We start from the raw sequence: 21008 nt of genomic DNA on the forward strand, positions 1-21008 counted from the left end.
CTCCTCGGCAGGTTTAGATAGAGTCTAGAAAAGGCAGAACATAAGCGTCCTTGTGACGTCTAATCATTGTATTCTAGATGTCGGGAATATGTCATCGTTCTCGCTTCAGAGCGACATCGTTAACTAGCCTGCAGAATACGATGAGCTTACAAATGGGCTGGACCATGAAGGCCGGCTATTTTCATATTTTATATTCGTAAGGCACTTCTGAATTTGACTGACAAACGAAGTCTTCTAGATCTATCCCTTGCATCAACGGAAGCAGGGAAGGACCTCAAGAGGTTTTGATCCTCCTTCTGAGTGCCATAATCCACCCCTTGATATATCCAACCTTTTTCTGGGTCAGCATTATTCTAAACCAGTCCTAGAGAGCTTTCAACCTCTCTTCTTCCGTATTAAACGAGCGGACGATGCCCGCCTTCCTTCCCAGGTTTAGCTTGGGTAGGCAACGTAGCGGTCGTAGGCCCTTGGGAGAGAGATATGCCCGAGCCATGCAGAGACCTGCTCTGTGGAATATGCGAACGGCAGAGTCTCTGTGAACGTTATCACTAATGGCCGACTCCGAAGGGCGAGCAGAAGATGTGAGTATTTGTATTTTGTTAGAATCAGTCTAGTCTGATAATCATTAACCAGTGGCTAACTAATAATTAACTAGTTAAACAGTTCACTTTCAAATCCCGGTTCTACGTCCTCTATAGTCTATATACATATCCAGAGCTCCAAAGATGCAGAGAAGTAGAGATTTAATAACCAGTCGTCAGCAGAGTGGCAGGGGCAATTCAGATTATACAAGGAGCTATAACGGAAACCACAGCTCAATGTTGATTATCCAGCAGTCCTTCCCGATACGCAAGAAGATACAACATCAAATCCTCGGCAAAGACTCACAGTGCAACAGAACTCCTCAAGGGTATCCAGCTGTTCTCCCTTTGAGCCCAGGGTTTGCCAAGTTCCTTCCATTCCGGTTTTCTCATCCCTCTATTCTGGAACTCTTCATCTCTGCAGAGCTAGACAGAGTGGATGAGATGTGAAAAATGGACAGTATCAACCTGGTTGATATTTGGATGGATACGGTTGCAAATACAGACGTGCTGGAAACAAATGGCCATGACCGTTCGCAAGGATAGTTCTAGTTCCGTCCTTGCAGCCGCAAATGTGCCGTTGGTCCCTCCTGGGGTTTGAGCAAGCATTTGTGAAGCTTCATATTGCCTTCGCACCTTTACCCGGTCTACCACCAACATGAAGTGTAAAAGTCCTTTGACATATCGTCAATAGGATAATGAAAACATGGCCATTGGGTTACCGAAGTAGAACTTTTCCGGAAGGGGTATATAATGGAAAAATAGGGATTTAGCGAACCTTCAACAGTGGTTGACAGGGGGTATCTGTTTTAAGAAGGCCATATTAACTATCCCCCTTGCCACCACCGGAGCAAACATGGATGTTCCAATGATAAGTCGGAGGTTGCAATTTTAGAGTTTCGGGTGATTATGTAAGTAAATCGGACTAAAATTTATCCCTTTTAAACTTCATGAGGCTTAAAGCAACCTCGGGCGGCCTGCAAAAGTTTTCGTACGCGATTTTCAACCTTTTATCAGGTAATAATCATATAACAATATGGTTAACGGGTTAATTTGAATAATGATGATAAAATTTTACGACAGACAGTAATCTGAATCCTAGTCATGATCCAGAATCGGCTCTGGTCAATGTTTTAATCTCATCATTATACTCTGACAATCCGCTGTTGCCCAGGTTTGCCAACAAACAATGTGAAGGATCTTGCTCTCGCTCGCCCATTTAATCACACCGCTAGAGCCATCCGCCTGATACCAGTCGCTATCAGGCCCTTTTCAGCAAGTGACAGCAGGATGTTTGATTGAACACACAGGGTCAGCTACATGGATATTCCAGAGGGAGGGGATTGTGCAACTTTTACCCCGGTCAATCAATCCCAGCATCTGCCGTCCATCTTAGGGCTATTGCAAGCGCAGAAGAGACGTATCTACCAATGAGGTCACTCGATGAGCCCGTGATGCCATGGCCCGACCGTTCGCTGGATGCGAGTACAGTACAGAGAATGTCTTAGTTACACCCCGAGGCATATTCTGTGTCATGCAGCAAGAAGAACCACATTTCGGCTTTTGTTTTCCTGCATGACCAGTCAGTTTCCTCTGCAAAGAGGGTACAGAGTACGGGATATATGGTACCGAGTGCTTCTCCGGGGCGCTATCGTACGACTTTTGATATCGCCATGAAGTTAGTCTCAATCCGTTGCTGGACATGCAAGCTCCCCGCATTGAGGTAACAGCAAAGCGGATTGAACGAAACATGGAGACACCGGGTTATCCACATTTCTACGGGTGATCTCCTATCAACAAACAAAGTACTCCGTAGCGGCTTCAAGGATTCCAAAATCGACTGTCGTTGGCACGAGAATTGCGAACTAACCGGGAGATGTGCATAACCAGGTTCTACAACCGCAGCATCGCATCACATGGCTACTGCAATGAGGGAAGCTCTGAGACATCCAACGCAGATCTGTTATCCACTTCCTGCAGCTTGGTACAAGATTTGCTTGTTTACTGTGGCTGATCTGTATGTCTGATCATACGTTCTTCCATTTTTAGCACTTGCTTGCCGCTTCGAGATGTCGGGAGGTACACGCGCTGCAGCATCGAGTGCAACTCGGCGATGGAACAGTCCATGGGAAACAGCATGTAGATGTTCTTATTGTGGCTTTTTTGGTTCAAGACATGCTTCTCGCTTCGGCAATTGAACAAGCATCTGGATGCCATGGGCCTTGACAATGAGAATCTATAAATACCAGCACGTCGTCCAGGTATGAACCTCCCTCATTTCCTGGGGCATCGGACAGAAAAGCACATTACCACTCAATAATCAATCCTGATTCCCTAAAGAAAGCAAGCAAAGCAGCTCTCTCCAACGTCAACTATGAAGTGGCTCACTGTGGCAGCATGCCTAGCGATGGGCAGCAATGCTCTTTCAATCCCTTCCCGGCCAATCGAGGAACGAGCAACTAAGGACTGTCCGACCAATCTCTCTGGACCATTCGAGTTCCCACATTTGATCATCCCAGTCAACTCGTCGGCCCCCACGGTCGCCAAAGGAACTTCATACTATGGCGAAGTCTCAGCAACAATCTCCTCCATCTTCAACTTCGACATCTCCCCGCAAGGTCCCAACCTTTGCTCCCTGGTCTTCTTGTTCCCTAGCAAGGAGGAACGTCCTGCCTGGACCTATACCTTCGAGGGTGATGGGAAGGTTAGCATGGCCAGACTGGAAGGACCCGCTAACAATGGAACAACCTACGAGAATGCGCCAAAAGTAGCCGCTGAGCTGGGCATACAGACGCTCGCTGCCGGAAAATCGAACGTTATCGCCACCTTTGACTGCCCACTCGGCCAGGCAATCGCCTTTAAGATGTCCAATGCAGGATCAACAAACCTCAAGTATTTCCAGGACTACGGAAACCCACCGTAAGTAGCGTCCAATCCTTCAAAGGCTTGCAGCTGAAGAACCAAGCAAAGACATATACTGATACTCATTTCTAGAATCGGACTCTACATCACTCGTTGTGCAAAGTAGATGGAGGAGCCATGTCTTAAAACGATTCTGAATTTTCATGTCTTTCTATTATTTCCTTTAATTTGAGAAACACTTCGTGCTGCTGAATTTCTGAAAAGGTTGGCTTCCGATGTGAGCAGAAGTATTAATTAACTAGTTAGTTGACTAATGAAAACGTCTTTCCTTAAAATAGCTCGCCCATGAGGCAGCTTTCTAGAATTATGCTAGTAAATTCCATGCTGATGATCAATACGGGGGGGCTTTGTAAGAATTTCTCTGTTGCATACGAGAAATTGCTCCATATGGCTTTGATAAGCTCGCTTCATGCAAGCTCCATTGGGTAAGCCCAGTACAGCCTGGGGACAAAGCTCCAAAAGCAAGAAGAGATAACGCGGAAAAGGGACATGCTGTGCGCTATCGTTTTCTGACGGCAACCAATGCCCGAGATGGAAAGTCAGCAAAGAACGGGAGGAAGTACGGAACGAAGGCTTGAGGGTCTAAGCCATAGAGAGTCGTAAGGCAGTTAGTTGGACGGTACTGGCGGGAATACGAGGGGCAAGCCATGCCAACAGTAACTCAGCCGAGTTTGGAGAATAGGGCGTCATATCAAAGAAAGAGGCGTCAGGATAAATACCATCCACCAGTTTGCTCTGGGGTGAAGGAGTTATAATTTAAATCCCAGGGTAAATTTGATTCATCGAAGTAACAGCGGATGCTCTGTGCACTCTGAACAGAAGAAGAGCTGTTGGTAAATTCTTACCTGATATTCAGCCTGATGATGGACCGAAAGGAAGCCCCCGATCCAGAATATAATGAGCACGAGATAGTCATCCCCAGCATTGAAAAGAGCATCAAGACGATCGAACTCCAGGCAAACGAAGCCGAAAGAGCGGCCGCGGCACCAGAGCTCAACGTTGTGCCTACAGCACCCCCATATCATACTGATACAACGACCGTGGCATCTGCAATATCTTCGTCACCGTACGATGAACACCACCGTCCGACTCTCCCTCATGCGCCGTCAATGTCTACTTCACAAATATCGTCGGCTTCAACTATCTCGAGAAGGCCTTTGCCTCCGGGACCCGGGCCGAGAACAGCTTTTGCGTGTCTATCAATGCACATGACGGACCGCATCAGACTGTTGAGATTTCCAGAGCCGATAGTCCCTGAGATAATCGAGATGATCCGGATAGGCTGGCCAAGGGGGATCAATACTCCGCGTGAATATAGCCAGTCTCTCGAAATCAAACTGAACGGAAACCCATGGTCGCCACACTCGTGGGGAGAGTCTCGGATCCATGCCCGTAAGCTGATGGCAGGGCTCCTCGATGGATTGTACCAGCGAGGCTGGATTGTGAAGGTTTCCGTGGATATCGGACATGTCGGTGAGTAATCGCCCGTTTTTTTTTATCAAGGGGATATAACACCCCCTATCTAGAGGATAATCGCCACCCTTTGCTGGTTGCTGATTTCGGCGTAACTACGTACCCCTGGGTAAAAAAAAGACAGTTTATTCTTTCGCTACCAACAGCCTGCGCCGCCGCCGTGTATATGGACGAGCATCTCCTTCCACCACTCCGATAAACTGCGTATTGTCGATGGACCATCCGGCTTTGGCTTGATTCTGGCAGATGCCCTGGGCCCAGATGTCGAAAACTGCCAAGTGCGAGGAACCATGTTTGAGATCAAACTTCACGGGAGTCCCTGGCGAGCTGTCGGCACGAAGACGGTGAAGACTCGAGTTATCCTTTTGGCGATTATGGACGTCCTCGAACAGCAGGGATTCAGCCTGTATGCAGCTATCAACCATAATAGCAGACGCTCCAAGGACTCGAGTAACGCTGAAGCCGATACGTGGTACTGCAACCGGCCTATTGACTGGAAGCCCGGCCAGTTTGTCTACCACGGGTAGTAGTAGCAAATCACTTTTATATTGCCATGTCGAAACACCCCCCCTTTTCTCTTCTCACCAGACATTCTTGCCCTGCTTCTGTCTGTTTTCTTCCCGTGATACCATAGTCAAATAGTAATATCAAAGCGTGCATCCAAGCCTCATTCCGGTGCAAATGATCTTACGTGGCCGCGGCGACCTGTCCGCTCCCCACAGCGCCTAGAACGCAGTCCTCGCCCGCCCGCCACTCCTAGCTCTGTGGATAGCAAGGCAATGAATGAAATATAGCTTCAAATCCGGGGGGCTGTTCTCCCTCTCCATGACGCGTCCCACAGCAGGGACAAGGGCAGGATGGTGGATGGGCCAGCGCTTGCTGCGCCCTCAGCCTGCAGAATGCGGCGGAAACCTGCGACTTGCATCAGCTCGACAGGTCCAGAAGTCAATAATACTAATAATAATAATATGGGGGTTGACGCACTGTATCAAGCCAAACCAACCCGCTTTCTCTGTTCTGGTGGTCGGTAGTAGTAACTAGTAGTAGTAGTAGTAGTAGCAGTTTGCTTCACTGTAGCAACCACGTAGCCGCCTCCGTTAAAAGTCAACCGTCTGGCGAGAAGAAGCGTTTCAGCTGCACAAGCACGAAGAAGGAAAAAAGAAAGAAAAAGCCAGCTAACTATTAATATGGCTCGTTGACCATTAGTTCAACTGAAGAATTCCACATAGTCCATCCCGTCGCCTTGGTGAATTTTTTTTTTTTTTTCTCTTTTCGATTCGTTCGTTGCTTTCATCCTCTCCTTTCTTCGTCGCCGTCGTCCGTCTGCGTCCTTCGCCTCTCTCCAGCCCCGGCAGACGGTTTCACGGTCAATATCCCAGGGATGCTCGCGAGACCCCGTAGACGAAGCTGATCGATCCCTCTTATCCCCGTCGCTGTCCCTGTCGCCCGTTGTGTCCCAGGCTCTGCCAGCGCTCGTCGTCCCATCGCCTCGACAGACACCCGCAGCCATGGACGCACAGCTCCCCAGCAAGCTGCCCTTCTCGAAGAAGCGCCTGCGCGCAAGGATAGTCCTATCGTGAGTGAAGACGGACGCCTTGCAAGATCCCGCCGACGGAGCCTGTGTCCAGCTAACGCCCGCGCCTGCAGATACATCTCCGACTATGTGATCCTCATGTTAGTTGCAACGCTTCCTCAAGATGGCGCGAAGGCATGCGACAGCTTTCCCGATCGAGACTGACTGACTCCCTCCTGTTTTTTTGCTTCTTCTTCGCTGGCAGCGCGCTCATCGTAGGCTTCTTCATCCTCGACCGGGTCGAGCCCTTCCACCAGCCGTTTGCCCTGCAGAACTACACGCTGCACTACCCGTATGCCGTCCACGAACGAGTGCCCATCCCGCTCGCCCTCGCGATCTCCGGCGGCTTCCCCGTGCTGGTCATCGTCGTCTACACGATCGTCCTGGACGGGCTGTTCTCGCACAGCAAGCCGGTCAACATTGCGACGGGAAAGCGGAAGCTGATGGGCAAGTACCGGCTCAAGGACCGGCTGTGGGAGCTCAACTGCGGCATCCTCGGGCTGGTGCTGGCCCAGGGAGCAGCATTCGTTATCACCGGTGCGTTGAAGAATGCATGCGGTAAGCCTCGTCCGGACCTGATCGACCGGTGCAAGCCCAGGACCTTCGAGCAGCCGGAGTTTGGCCTGTCGAACTATACTATCTGCACGCAGACAGACCACGAGATCCTGAAAGACGGGTTTAGGTCATTCCCATCAGGTGTGTATAGTACCAGTCCCCTCTGGATAGAAGAGAGCCCCCTTTTTACTAACTTTTCCCTTATTATTCTAGGACATAGCAGCTGTATGTATCAATTGGGGAATTGCATTGACAATAGAAAGGCTGAAGCTTGCTAACCTTTATATATAGCTTCGTTCGCTGGGCTATTCTATCTATCACTCTACCTTGCTGGAAAACTGCATGTCATGGACAGCCGCGGAGAAGTCTGGAAAGCGTTCATTGTCATGGTACCTACACTCTCTGCAGGCTTAGTGGCTGTGTCTCGCATTATGGATGCGCGGCATCACCCATTTGATGTCATCTCCGGGTCCCTGCTGGGCGTTGGTTGCGGCTGGGTTGCGTACCGGCAGTACTTCCCATCTCTTGCAGAGCCCTGGAAAAAGGGCCGAGCTCATCCAATCCGCACCTGGGGATCGATTCCAGAGCCTCCAGTGTATACCCACCGCCGGCTCCTTGAGTATGAGAACGACCAGATGAAACTGGTCCCTCGCGCGGATGAAGAGTACCAGGCCGCTCAAGCTTCCCAGGAGCAGGCACAGGGACATGAAATCCCCGAATCCGCTCCGGCCCTTATGAGCAACCCCTTTGAACACCAAAAGGCTCAGAGACGCAGACGCCTTGCTGATACGGACTATGGTGCGTCAAGCAGCGAGTCGGAGGGTTATGAGATGCAGCAGACGAGATATGAACCCAGACACCACCAGGGTGCCGCCGATACCAGTTCGGATGCTGCGCCCAGATACGCTGCCTACCATCCTCCCGATAACAGAGCTTCTTCCAACAGTCCACCTCTTGAGCGTCACCCTGCATCCATTGTCAAATCATAAAACAAGAAATATCTCTGCCATGATAGCGCCATGTCTCGTACTTTCTTCTTTATACGTTTTTTATTTCAAACATTCTCACAAATGATACCTATATCGCCCCCTTCGTGTTCATGTCAAATCCACCCCCTTGATGTTATATTATAATCCCCCTTTCTAACGCATACGTCTATATCTTTCTTCATGCTTCTTGTTTAGCACCTCTTATGAGAATCTGAATATTCTGCTCGTTCTTCTCGGATTACTAGGGGGGTATTCGTTTGGCCTGGACTGGATTTCTCGGCTATTTGATATCACCCCCCTTTTTCTTCATGCATATCCTCAACTCTCCAGTCGCCTTTGCCATCGGTTTATGATGATGATATGACCTTAATCACTTACCTACCTACCGCATGAGGCAGCACATAGCAAAATCCTGAGCGTCACGTTTGGCATTTTTGTTCTACTTCTCTTGCCTGGTGCTTCGGCCTGGCTGGTAACCCGGCAACTGTGTTATTCAGAGCTGTCCTCACACAGGAATTTGCCCTATATAAAACAAAGACCTCACTTCTCTTCTTCTTCTTCTTCTTCTTCTTTTTTTTCTTCTTCTCACCATCTTTCTCAATATCCTTCACCAATCCCGCTATCACGCATACTCGACTTGCATGCAGATCGAAGACACGCACCAAAACAGCATCCTGTAGCCTCCAATCTACTACCTTTTTAGGCTGTATCTTGTCTTCAAAAGCTCAAAAAATGCCTGTAGTGTGGGACGACAAAGCTGATGCATTGGTAGGCTGTGACCCCGTCACTTCCCATGCTTGCCTTTAATTAATGTATCAAACTGACCATCCATCTACACTCTAGCTACTTGCATCTATTCTGGCCACAGCAAGTGCCAAAGTCGACCATGCTGCTGTCGCTAAGATGATGGGCGGCGGTAAGTAGTGAGGCCTCAAGCAGCACTCAAGTGAGAGATAACTGACATCCAGCTGTACAGAATACAACGCGCTGGCCATCAAGAACCGCATTGCCCGCATCAAGCTGAAGGCAAAGGCGCCCAGCAGTGACACGGAGACCCCGGCGAATACTCCACAGAAACCAAAGACAGCCAGACCAGCAGGAGAGAAGAAACGCAAGGTCAAGGATGAAACTGAGACTGAGCAAAGCGAGGCTGCCGACAAGCAGGCTCCGAAGAAAGGCAGAAGAGCCGTCAAGACTGAGGTCAAGGACGAAGTCAAGGAGGAAGATGCTTGCTGATCTGCATTCTACCGACACTGGAGGCCACACTGATGGACGCTCGTCTACCGCTCTGCTCTCGGTTGATTAATCAAGTGCCTAGTTAGCCAGACGCTGAATTGAACAAGTCTTCCCAAGTTCAACAAACATCCCGATAGGCCTTCTCGAAGCCGGTGCCTGAGAGCAACCGTGGAACCGCAAGCCGCCGTTGCCACTAAATAATAACTAATGTAATACATATAGTAATAGTAACACTCCTCCGGCTGTAGCAGTAATGCCCAACGCCTGAAGTCCGAAGCCTGAAGCCTCCTCCGTCCGCTGCCATCTTATACTCGCTTGGGATCCATGGCCCGTCGACGTCATTGGCGATGCTGATTGGCAACAGGGCTCGTTTCCATGACAGCGAGCACGGCTAAAACATCCCGCTTATCTGCCTGTCTTTGCTTTTTTTTTTCCTTCTTCCATTTCCCAGCCTCAAGTATTTATCACATTAATTTACTTAGTCCTGGGACCGCAAGGGTTGGCCCGGCGATAGTTAAATAGCTCCGTAGCGCGCATGGTCGGGCGCTGGATCTCTGCGACCTTGTTTATATCAGGACATAACTACATACCTCCCGGGCACTCGCATTGTCGATCTGTTCAACCGTCCTGCATAGCTAACGAGACAGACTGCTGCTGCTCGCAGGCGACGCTCTGTTTACTCCACCCAGTCGCGAGCTGGAATCGATCGGGGCCTCATATAGCAGCTCCTTATACCTCAGTCTCTCCTCCTCCTCCGCTTGCTGGCTAGCAAAGGCCTCAAGGCGCATCGACCAAGATGTTCTCCAGCTTCTTCTTCATCTGCTGGCGAATCGGCCAGTTGATCACGCTGATACCGCCCATTGGCATGCTCGTAAGTCGGCCCAGCCACCTCACTATGCTGGAAAAGCACCTCCCGTGAAACTCCGTACTGACATCCGCATCCCAGGCATGGTTCATCGATGGCTTCGTCAAGGCCAACATCATCACTCCAACATACATCCTCGTCCTCTTCATCGTCAGCGTGCTGGGCGGCATCTGGGTGCTCGAGACCCTCTTCCGCTTCAAGAACACCAAGCGCTCAGCCATCTTCGTCTCCTTCATCGACCTCTGCTTCTTCGGCGCCTTGATCGCAGGCGTCTATCTGCTCCGTGACATCGCCCAGGAGAACTGCAGCAACTTCTCGCGCAGCAAGTTCCTCCTCAGTCTGGGCCCGTTTGGATACTATGGCCAGCAGCAGCGCAACCCGCTCGCCAGCGACCCAAACAAGGTGTGCTCCATGCTGAAAGCCTCTTTTGCTTTCGGTATCATGAACATCATCTCGTTCTTCTGGACGGCCGTGTTCGCATACTTCATCTCCCACCATGAGGAGCACCACGAGCGGCGTTCGCGCAGAGGAAGCCACTCCAGCCGCCGAAGCAGCCACCACAGACATCGAAGCAGCTCTGGAAGACGGAACTCATACCATGTTTAAAACACCTGGCTATTTTTCCTGCTCTTCAAATTTCCTTTCCCCTTTAGACTACTCCCTAGGTACGCGCAAACGGCTTGTTGTCTTTCATGACTGACGACGGAAACTTTGGCGGATAAAACTGGTTGGTTTTTGGCTTCTGTAGATAATGATTGATATGTTAAATACTCGAAATAATACTGTGTCTCTTCTAGCACACAATCTAGATGGGTTTGACGAAATCTACAATTCTACGTAGACGAAAAGAATGATGCGCGTTACAAGCTTGCTCTCTATATCGTAGCATAACGAAGCCTTCTTCTCACTAGAGGCTACTTTCCGTTTCACCCTGCCAATACTCTGTATGTAAGCAACAGCTAGATGAGCTGCTTCGGCGTCAAGTAACCACACTACCAGGTAGCTAGAAAGGCAGATCTCTCCGAGCGAGTCCGCCAGGCGCCTGGAAGATAGAAAGACATGGCAATATCAGCATATATATCAGCATCGCCGGCGTCGCTCACAAGGATTTGTTTACTTCTCAATTGCTTACCTAATAATGGAATTATAAGGTTGAATGTTTATCCATTAATGACTAATGAATTACTAATATCTTACACGTGATACCGGACGGGTATTAACCATTGGCCGACGGTCTATTATTAAGCAGAAATTTTAATTCAAACAGTGCAAACATACCATTTAAGGAAAGTAACTCCGCCGGGTCTGTATCGGAGAGCGCCGCAACGTCTAACGCTTGCCTAGGCATAAAGTAGCCTCAACGAGCAGAATGATACTACTTGCCCGCTATTCATAGGCTGGCCATATAACTATATATACCCAATAGCCGTCTCTTCTTGTCCTCTCTCTCCCCCTTGCTACATTAGTTGCTTAGAATAATGTCACATTATTCAACATCGATTGGTAGCGATGGTTTCCATCGAAGACTCGCCCTCCTATTACAAGGAGCCCGTTGAGAAGATCCGAGCAGATCAATATCCGCTACTGAAAGGTTGGCATAGCAGCATGTTTAACCCTTATCGATGACCGTTTTCTGCTTTATTCCTTGGAGGTGGCCGCTAAGCTGCTTGATAATACTGAGAAACCCAGTGCTGATTCCTTGACTTCTAGATACAACCTACCTTGATCATGCAGGGACAACGCTCTATGCAAAGTCGCTCATAGAGTCATTCTCCCAGCGCCTGACAAGCAACCTCTTTGGGAACCCCCACTCAGCGTCTTCATCTTCCCAATTATCCACCAGTCTAATAGATGATGCGCGACTACGAGTTCTTCGGTTTTGTAACGCAAGCCCGGAAGACTTTGACGTCGTCTTTGTGGCCAACGCAACAGCTGGAATAAAGCTCGTTGCGGAAAGTTTGCGAGACTATGAGCCTGGGGGGTTCTGGTACGGATATCATGTCGATTCTCATACCAGCTTGGTTGGGGTCAGAAACGTGGCAGATCGTGGAAGCAGATGCTTTATGGCCGATAACGAGGTACTCAACTGGATTAATGAACTTCGTAAAGGCTACAATACTTCAGAGTCTGCCCACCCGACCCTTTTTGCATACCCAGGCCAATCAAACATGACCGGTCGCCGGTTACCATTGAGCTGGTGCCAGGAATTTCGTGCCTTCACAGACAATGATGGGAAGCAGATAGCTTTCACCTTATTTGATGCTGCATCTTTAGCCTCTACCTCGCCTCTTGATTTAAGTGACACAGCCTGTGCACCAGATTTCACTGTTATCAGCTTCTATAAAATCTTTGGCTTTCCTGACCTCGGAGCCCTCATAGTTCGCAAAGATGCCGGTCATCTTTTCCTGAACAGAAAGTACTTCGGCGGGGGTACAGTCGGAATGGTCCTGACTATCGGAGAACAGTGGCATGCCAAAAAGGATTCTGCCCTTCATGATCAGCTTGAAGATGGCACGTTGCCTTTTCATAACATCGTGGCCTTGCATTCCGCCTTTGACGTACATGAGCATATTTACTCTTCCATGGATAATATATCTCGCCATACTGCAGATTTGGCTAGGATCTTATACTCTGGGCTGTCATCTCTAGAGCATGGAAATGGTACAAAGGTTTGCGAGATCTACAAAGGACCGGGTGAGTATATGGAACGTGCTCTCCAAGGCCCTATTTTATCGTTCAATCTGAAGGACAGCACTGGAGGCTGGATACGGAAGTCAGATGTGGAGAAGCTAGCTGCTGTCAAAAATATTCAGATCCGGTCCGGCACCCTATGCAATCCTGGCGGGATGGCGTATTACCTTGGGTTGAAGGCAGATGATATGAAACGCAATTATAACGCTGGGCAGCGCTGTGGGGATGACAATGACATCATTTCTGGAAAACCTACAGGTGGTCTTCGGGTCAGCCTAGGTGCCATGACATCTAGACAAGACATTGATACCCTTCTTGACTTCATTCGAAATTTCTATGTGGAGGACCCCGTCGTTAACGAGCCGAAACCTCGAGATGGAGTTTTAGCACCCTCCGTTCAAGCATTACCTTCGCAGTTTTATATCGAGAAACTCTGTATTTATCCAATCAAGAGCTGCGGCTCATTCACCATCCCTGAATCGATGGAATGGGATGTCAAACCAGAAGGGCTAGCCTGGGACAGAGAGTGGTGTTTGATACACCAAGGAACCGGCTCTGCTCTCAGCCAGAAAAGATACCCCCGAATGGCACTGATACGGCCGGTAATTGATCTCGCCAGGGGAATCTTACGAGTTACCTTACCAACCCCGGGCTCATACGGAGATTCTATGGAAATACCGTTATCCGTCAATCCCACGGATCTCGTTGAGGGAGAGATATGCAAAAATATCGCAAATCAGCAATCTACAGTATGTGGAGATACGGTCTCTGTGCAAGTGTACAAATCCACTCGACTCTCAGCCTTTTTCTCTGATTTCCTTGGTGTTCCATGCATGCTTGCAAGATTTCCAGCGCAACAGAACCACTCGTTAGCCCGATTTTCTAAGCCATACCGAACTCCTGGCAGAGGACTTATACATACGCTAAATACAATGGACGAGATCCCCGGTTCATTTCCCGAACCTGTTGCATCGGGTTCACAGCGTCCTATTCTCCTATCCAATGAGGGACCTATCCTCATAATATCCCGCTCAAGCGTTAATAAAGTTAACGAAACTATAAAGTCTTCGGGAAAGCCAAATTCCACCTCTAAAGTAGTTGCAGCGGACGTATTCCGAGCCAACATCATTGTCTGCGAAAAAAAGCCAGCCCTCACGTCCAAACTCACTCCAGTATATCAGTCATCAGCCGCTTCTGAACATCCCTATATAGAAGAGCTATGGACCGGATTCCAGGTGGGAGGTGCTCATTTTGACGCTCTTGGGTCTTGTCAGAGGTGTCAAATGATCTGTATTGACCAGCAGACTGGTACACGCAGCGATGAGCCTTTCTCTACGTTGGCAAAGACTAGAAAGGTTGAAGGAAAAGTCTACTTTGGTAAACATGTTTGTTTGTCCAACGCATCTGATGATAAGCGTTTAACAGTCAGAACAGGCGAAATGGTAACTCCATTCTATGACTGATAACGGCGATATAGCCCACACTTTCTAGAATTTTTGTAGGCTTTAGGTTTCCTATCCTGTGCCACGGGCGGCTGTCATGCATTTTCCGTAGATTTATAGTGAAATTCTAAGTATATATTGGATATTTTATAAGACTGATGCAACAGCTATTCCTTCGCACAAAACAGGGTTAACCGCCAAACTCCAAAATATAGTACATTTGAGTTACAATTGAAGGGTTTTCAAGCTCATAATAAGGGAAATCACGACCGAGGGTACTTCTTCCAGCCACGACCATGACCACGCTATAGATATATGTTAGTCCAAGATTACCTTTAAGCAATAGAGAAACGAATGTGAACCCTTACCTGTTTCCATAACCGGATCATTTCTGGCATTTCCAACATAGCCTTCTTCCTCTCTTCCAACTTGCCTTTCATGGATCTCTCCCACTTGTGACCCTTGACCTTCTGGCCGATACCAGTACCCTTGACTCTGAGACCCTTCTCAATAAGCCTTGCATGCTTATACTCGGTTGATTTTCGACCTGGAGGCAACAGTTCTTCCACGCCATATTTGATGCCTAATTTCACCAATTCCGCCTGTCGACGCAATGATATCACAGCTCCTCGCCATCGCCCAGTTTCCGGGTTCTTATATGGAAGGAAAGGGTTTGGGTATAGCCCGCTAGGGTCGGAACGGAGGAGGGAGTCTGTATAGGAAATGGAGTCGGCGTCTTTGGTTTTCGAAAGTTTGACCTTGGTATTTCGTGATGCAAATGGGCTGGGAGCTGGTTTAATGACTGCGGAAGATTCAGAGCTGCCAGAGGACGTTTCTTGCTGTGGTAGGGCCTTCGGTATAGCTTGCGAAGAATAGTATTGTGGTGGATAGCGGGCGAAGAAATTTCGAAGCCGGAGCGGGAGGCCCTCAACGAGGCCAACTGCTGCTTGAGTCGTCATGTTCAGGCTGCAAAGGGGTACAATGCCTGTTTCAATTCGCCCTGTTGGAATTATTACAGTCCAGGCTCAGCCAATATTCTCGTCTTCGACCGTTCACTTTTCCAGTCTTTCTGCGCGCAAAAGCTTTTTGACTCACGTGATACTCGCGGCTATCCCTATTTCTTACATAACCTTGCCCGCTTTTTCCTTAGCGCCTCTCTGTTCTTCCCGACGTCAATTTCTCACTTGACGCTCAACGCGCGCTGAGCTACATTTCATTTCTACAGAAGAAAGCGACAAAGAAAAGCCGGCTCACCATACCTTCGTGCTGTATAGACCGTGACTATCAGTTGAAAAATCTTATTGCTGGTGATTTGGAGAAACATGGCAGACTTGCTCTTTGGTGGGACCGACGAGGAGAATGAAGAGTTGAAGAAGCTCTATGCTGAAGTGGTAAGCATACCTTGAGTTCTTTGAGTCTTCGCAGAATACGATAATCTCTTTAATCTACTTGGCTTTGCTAACACATTTTTTTTGATACAGCTCGAGGATACCGACAGCTTTGAGGCATGGGAGAAACTGGTGCGCGCAGCCGAGGGCCAAGAAGGCGGAATCAATCGTAATTCAAGCCCTCAGGCTATCACAGCTACAAGAACTGTATACGATCGGTTCCTTGCGAAATTCCCTCTTTTATTTGGGTACTGGAAGAAATATGCGGACCTAGAATTCTCTATTGCCGGCACCGAGGCCGCCGAGATGGTTAGCATTCCACATTTCATTCTCTTTGAGAATCGCATATGCTGATCCATATCATCTTCTTCCCTTTAGGTGTATGAGCGCGGAGTTGCTAGCATTACAAACTCGGTTGACCTTTGGACAAACTACTGTACTTTCAAGGTTGAAACCTCGCACGATACCGATATTATTCGAGAGTAAGTATAATATGTTGGTCCCCTTCCCTATAACCATACCGACATAGCGCATGAGTCGTTCGCAATCTTGAGGTCATATGGGGCAGATCGATAATATCAAGGTTCCTTAAATGGGTGAGATAGTCATCTGCCACCTCGGTTTCGTTGAAGCTACTTCTTACCCATAAGATTCAGGCTGCCTTTGCTTCGCACACTACTTGGATATTGTTCGAGAATCCTTCTCCTATGTCACGCACGGATGATATAGCAACACCTACCTCTATCAATCGTTGATCTAACTCGGCACCTCATTTTGAAGATTTTAAATGCATATGCCATGTTTGACATCCTTTCCACCACCCTTCCTTCTGTCCCCTTCTCTTCCTTACCCTTTCTTATCTTCTTTCTGGGCTTAATTTTTACTGACCCTCTTACTATAGGCTCTTTGAGAGAGGCGTCAGTTGTGTCGGTCTTGATTTCTTGTCACATCTATTCTGGGACAAGTATCTCGAATTCGAGGAGCGCGTTGAATGTCCTGACAAGATATTTGCAGTGCTTGGCAAAATTATCCAAATACCAATGCACCAGTATGCCAGGTATTTCGAACGGTACCGACAACTCGCTCAAACTAGGCCTTTGAACGAGCTGCTTCCTCCTGAAACTCTAGCTCAATTCCGAGCTGAAATAGAAAATGCGGCGGGTAATGTACCTCCTGGTTCGAGGAGTGAGGCTGAAATCGAAAGAGACATTCGACTAAGAGCCGATGGTCATTTCCTCGAAATATTTTCACGCACTCAGACGGAAACGACAAAACGATGGACTTACGAGTCAGAAATCAAACGGCCTTACTTCCATGTTACTGAACTAGATGAAGGTCAGTTATCCAACTGGAGAAGGTACTTAGATTTTGAGGAGGCAGAGGGTTCTTTCGCCCGCGCCCAGTTTCTGTACGAGAGATGTCTTGTGACATGTGCGCACTACGATGAATTCTGGATGCGTTACGCAGCATGGATGTCTGGCCAAGAAGGAAAGGAAGAAGAAGTTAGAATCATCTATCAAAAGGCCAGTTCCCTATACGTCCCCATATCTCGCCCAGCTATCCGACTCCACTATGCCTACTTTGAAGAAATGGCTTCAAGAGTCGATATTGCTAAGGATATTCACAATGCTGTCCTCCTTGCTATGCCTGGACACATTGAAACCATAATATCATTTGCGAACTTGTCACGTCGCCATGGTGGCTTAGATGCAGCCATCGAGATTTACAAAACCCAACTAGATTCAGCAGAGTGTGATATTCAGACAAAAGCAGCACTTGTGGCTGAATGGGCCAAGCTCCTTTGGAGGGTCAAAGGTACCGCTGATGAAGCTCGACAGGTGTTCCGCAAGAATCAACACTGGTATCCTGATAGCCGTCCTTTCTGGACAAGCTATCTTATGTTTGAGCTAGAACAGCCAACCAGCGCCGATACTGAGCCCGCACAATACGAACGCATCAAGCAGGTTATCGATGATATTCGCAACAAAAGTTCATTGCCTGCCGAGGCAGCTAAGGAGCTTCTTCAGCTTTATATGACTTACTTGCTGGAGCGAGGGTCCAGTGAAGCTGCCAAAGAGTACATCACCCTTAACCGTGAAGTGAATGGTCCGCCGTCAGTCCAATCAATTATGAAGTCATCACTTTCAAAGGAGACACAGGACAAGCTTGTGATTGGCCAACAAAGTCCTAATTCTATGTTCAGACCTGATGTTTCTGTCCCAACTCCAACTGTCTAATTTCCACTCACTAATTAGTGGCGTACGCAATATTAGTTGGACTTTGTAATCTACAATGGGCGTCTCAGTCGGCTGGGCGGTTTACATTTTTTTTTTCCCCCCCTTCCTCTTTCCACCAATTCTCCTATTTAGTAGCAAGAAATAAATCAAATACAATTTCAAATTCACTGTTGAGAGGGCCTTTATTACAGTAGTTATCTTAAATTTTAATTTAATCATACAGGTAACTAGCATCCAGGCTTGAAAACGGCAACGATGGGGGTCTAAATAGAGGAAACAGCAAAACCAAAGGCCCTCTAACCGGTATGTGTAGAAGGTAGAGATTGTCTTTCCCTGGTCGAAGCAATGCTTCCATAATCCGAAAATCCCGGTTCAAAGGAACATCGCCCCGTTCTACTAAGGGTACGATACTTTCTCTTTGCTTCTCGAGTTCAAGTAGAAACCGAGGGCAGAACTCGAAAGCAGCGCAGAGTGAATCTAGGTCAAGGTCTTTCGCAATCATGTCGATGAGCTCCTGTGAGAGAGAGTTAACTAATAGTCGCCACCGATTATGACGCTATGGCTAGGGCAACAACGATATCTAGTAGTTATATTTAGCAGAAATGGAGGCGTTGCATTTGATCAGTAAAAAGATACTCAGTTTATCTTATGGTCAAATACTACCTTGGTATCTCCGAAGTTAAGCCAGACAAGTTCACAAAAAGACGCGGTAAAACGCCTACAAGTAATAAACTAAGAAGTAAGCAAAACTAGTAACTACCAAATAGACAAAGTAAGCCATTTCCTTGTCTCTATTTAACCTATACAATGCTACTAATAGAGATGGAACTGCGGCTTTGTATTTAACATTCTAGCTAGCTCTTTGGGACTTCTCAATATACCAGGCACTACAGAGTCAAAGACCATATACGGTGAAAGAAAATAAATCGACTTTACCGTATGACTTAGCTATATTCTATATCAAGCTTAAACCCACCTACGCAGCCTCTTTGAAACAAGCCCTCCGGATCATACTTCTTGCTTATATCGCGTAAGAGTTGTGCGTTTTCCTCTCCGTATCCCTCAAACGGGCTTTGCCAGTCTCCGCAGTAGTTCATGTATCGATACCGATGGCCAGTTCCATTGGCAGCGGCAGCAGCATCGATCTGCTCAATCGCGTCACGAGTCAGTTTCTCAGAGAGTTTATCGTCACTCTTCTCAATCCAGTTGACGGTAAATGAGACAATCACAAGAGGCTCCTTGGTATCGGCTAGGCCAAAGGGGTTTCCATCACAGCCTTCCCCAGCCCAGTTTGCTAGCATGGGCTGCAAAACGAGCGTCCATGACATGCCCTTGATATTAGCTTGTTTGATAGGCGCAATAGCGTCTTTATAGGCAGAGTAGACGGCTTGTAGCGTTGCCATGTCGTTCTTGATGGTGGTGGTAGCAAGCACCTGGCGTCTACCAGGAGGATTAAGGGAGTTCATCTCATCGCAAGCATCTGCGAGTGGGCGGACCTTGCAAGTACTCCAGAAGCGCCAAAGTGATTTGAAGCCAGAAGTTTCCCAACACTCAGGCCATTTGTTCTTCTTCTCAGGGAGCTTCGTGTAGACGAGGTTGACTGAGACAGCCTGGATACCAAGTTGCTGCAGGTAAGTGAAACATGCGATCGGACCGGACGCATGACGATCATAAGTAATTCCAGTATTGTCGGGATGAGCTCTGTGAACAAAGTCGTGGAACGCATGCAGGGCTTTTTGAGCACTACTGGATGGCATATAGAGGAAACCGCTCCATATGTCGGTAGAAGGGAAGCAGCGTAGAGTAATGTTAGTGAGGATACCGAAGTTGTTACCACCACCTTTCAAGGCACGCCAGAGGTCGGGATTAGAGGTAGGTGAGGCTGTGGCGACGGTCCCCGAGGCCAGTACGACTTCGTAGCTCAGAACATTGTTGCATACCGAACCGACACGTTGAGAAAAGAAGGAGATTCCACCTAGTTGTATTTCACCAACGTTAGCTCTGGTTCAGCAAAGCAATGATGGGAATGATACTCGTATACCTCCTAATGTCAAGCCGCCGACGCCAACATGTGAGTTGCGTCCACCAGCAACAGCAAGACCCTTCGCAGCCAAAGCTTCGAAAACTGGACCCCATCTAGCTCCCGCACCGATTACGACGCTCGACCCATCCTTCGATGGGGTCACGTCGCAGAATAGGCTCATATCAATCATCACACCGTCCTCGATACTCGCGGCATGAGAGACAGCTGAATGACCACCGCTACGGACAGCAAATAAGCCACCCGCCTTAATACCACCTTTCTCATCCTCTAAACTCCTGCGTCTGTCGTATTCCCCTTTAAGAATAGAGACAGCTGTGCAGAGCTGGTCGATATTCCGAGGCCGGACAACACACGCAGGCACGACCTCGCACTCCTGCTGGGCCCAGTATGTGTTCATCGACTTCCTGAAGGTAGCAGCATTTTGAGGCAAAACCACAACGTCCTCAGGCAAAGCAGATGCAAGGACCTTGTTGAGTCGTATGGCAGCTTCAGATGAGCGAACTATAAGCTCCGGCTCCTTGAGCTCCTTTGGGCTTCCGCGCAAACGGCGCATGGCAAAGAAGATAGAAACAGCAATCAGAAGAGCCGCAGTAACAGATGTAGCGCTCATTTTGCCCTGTATGGTCGTTGTCGTCTTCTGCTCTTGTTTCTCAATGCCTTGGGTTCTCACAGGTACAGAACGGAGCAAGGCTGGAGTAGAAGAGGCAGCAGCGCGCCCTGCAACAAGCACCAACACGGACCCAGCTACCCCGTAGCTGTGTGACAGCTGCCTCTGATGCGCGACAATGCCCCCCTCTTAATCTCAAACCAGCTCCCAAGGCTGCAGCTGCACGCTCTGCATCACAAAGCTCAGCCCACGCGCGTTCACCTTGTCGAAAGATCGACGACCAACTGCGTCATTATTAAGAAAAGAAAAAATAAGATTTTAAGCATGTGCATTTAGGTTTCGGTCTTGCGAACTCTATTCCCCACATGTCTAAACCTTCATCCTTCGATAACCCAAAAATAAAAA

The 21008-nt window shown here is 48.3% G+C and overlaps 11 protein-coding genes across 11 annotated transcripts; 9 read left to right on the forward strand and 2 right to left on the reverse strand.

Moving 5' to 3' along the window:
• Window positions 1-551: 551 nt before the first annotated feature.
• Window positions 552-1031, forward strand: ARB_00343 (uncharacterized protein; the record flags this gene model as incomplete). Its single annotated transcript, XM_003013479.1, has 2 exons — window positions 552-581; window positions 699-1031. 2 exons carry the CDS (start codon window positions 552-554, stop codon window positions 1029-1031), a joined length of 363 nt encoding a protein of 120 aa, XP_003013525.1.
• A 1957-nt stretch (window positions 1032-2988) lies between these two features.
• ARB_00344 (uncharacterized protein) lies at window positions 2989-3504 on the forward strand (the record flags this gene model as incomplete). Its single annotated transcript, XM_003013480.1, has 1 exon — window positions 2989-3504. The coding sequence occupies one exon, from the start codon at window positions 2989-2991 to the stop codon at window positions 3502-3504; it is 516 nt and encodes a 171-aa protein (XP_003013526.1).
• An 862-nt stretch (window positions 3505-4366) lies between these two features.
• ARB_00345 (uncharacterized protein) lies at window positions 4367-5503 on the forward strand (the record flags this gene model as incomplete). The annotated part of the gene is made up of 2 exons (XM_003013481.1): window positions 4367-4976; window positions 5097-5503. The coding sequence occupies 2 exons, from the start codon at window positions 4367-4369 to the stop codon at window positions 5501-5503; spliced, it is 1017 nt and encodes a 338-aa protein (XP_003013527.1).
• A 1183-nt stretch (window positions 5504-6686) lies between these two features.
• Window positions 6687-8093, forward strand: ARB_00346 (PAP2 domain protein; the record flags this gene model as incomplete). Its single annotated transcript, XM_003013482.1, has 2 exons — window positions 6687-7245; window positions 7396-8093. 2 exons carry the CDS (start codon window positions 6687-6689, stop codon window positions 8091-8093), a joined length of 1257 nt encoding a protein of 418 aa, XP_003013528.1.
• Window positions 8094-8996: 903 nt separating this feature from the next.
• ARB_00347 (uncharacterized protein) lies at window positions 8997-9329 on the forward strand (the record flags this gene model as incomplete). Its single annotated transcript, XM_003013483.1, has 2 exons — window positions 8997-9009; window positions 9070-9329. 2 exons carry the CDS (start codon window positions 8997-8999, stop codon window positions 9327-9329), a joined length of 273 nt encoding a protein of 90 aa, XP_003013529.1.
• A 796-nt stretch (window positions 9330-10125) lies between these two features.
• On the forward strand, window positions 10126-10800 carry ARB_00348 (uncharacterized protein; the record flags this gene model as incomplete). Its single annotated transcript, XM_003013484.1, has 2 exons — window positions 10126-10200; window positions 10276-10800. 2 exons carry the CDS (start codon window positions 10126-10128, stop codon window positions 10798-10800), a joined length of 600 nt encoding a protein of 199 aa, XP_003013530.1.
• Window positions 10801-11703: 903 nt separating this feature from the next.
• Window positions 11704-14348, forward strand: ARB_00349 (uncharacterized protein; the record flags this gene model as incomplete). The annotated part of the gene is made up of 2 exons (XM_003013485.1): window positions 11704-11785; window positions 11905-14348. The coding sequence occupies 2 exons, from the start codon at window positions 11704-11706 to the stop codon at window positions 14346-14348; spliced, it is 2526 nt and encodes an 841-aa protein (XP_003013531.1).
• A 314-nt stretch (window positions 14349-14662) lies between these two features.
• Window positions 14663-15286, reverse strand: ARB_00350 (uncharacterized protein; the record flags this gene model as incomplete). Its single annotated transcript, XM_003013486.1, has 1 exon — window positions 14663-15286. One exon carries the CDS (start codon window positions 15284-15286, stop codon window positions 14663-14665), a length of 624 nt encoding a protein of 207 aa, XP_003013532.1.
• A 363-nt stretch (window positions 15287-15649) lies between these two features.
• On the forward strand, window positions 15650-16069 carry ARB_00351 (uncharacterized protein; the record flags this gene model as incomplete). The annotated part of the gene is made up of 2 exons (XM_003013487.1): window positions 15650-15718; window positions 15809-16069. The coding sequence occupies 2 exons, from the start codon at window positions 15650-15652 to the stop codon at window positions 16067-16069; spliced, it is 330 nt and encodes a 109-aa protein (XP_003013533.1).
• A 686-nt stretch (window positions 16070-16755) lies between these two features.
• ARB_00352 (uncharacterized protein) lies at window positions 16756-17952 on the forward strand (the record flags this gene model as incomplete). The annotated part of the gene is made up of 1 exon (XM_003013488.1): window positions 16756-17952. One exon carries the CDS (start codon window positions 16756-16758, stop codon window positions 17950-17952), a length of 1197 nt encoding a protein of 398 aa, XP_003013534.1.
• A 944-nt stretch (window positions 17953-18896) lies between these two features.
• Window positions 18897-20606, reverse strand: ARB_00353 (FAD binding domain protein; the record flags this gene model as incomplete). Its single annotated transcript, XM_003013489.1, has 2 exons — window positions 18897-19927; window positions 19994-20606. The coding sequence occupies 2 exons, from the start codon at window positions 20604-20606 to the stop codon at window positions 18897-18899; spliced, it is 1644 nt and encodes a 547-aa protein (XP_003013535.1).
• Window positions 20607-21008: the final 402 nt, after the last annotated feature.

This window comes from Trichophyton benhamiae (assembly GCF_000151125.1).
Source record: "Trichophyton benhamiae CBS 112371 chromosome Unknown contig00070.0, whole genome shotgun sequence".
Lineage (NCBI taxonomy): Eukaryota > Fungi > Ascomycota > Eurotiomycetes > Onygenales > Arthrodermataceae > Trichophyton > Trichophyton benhamiae.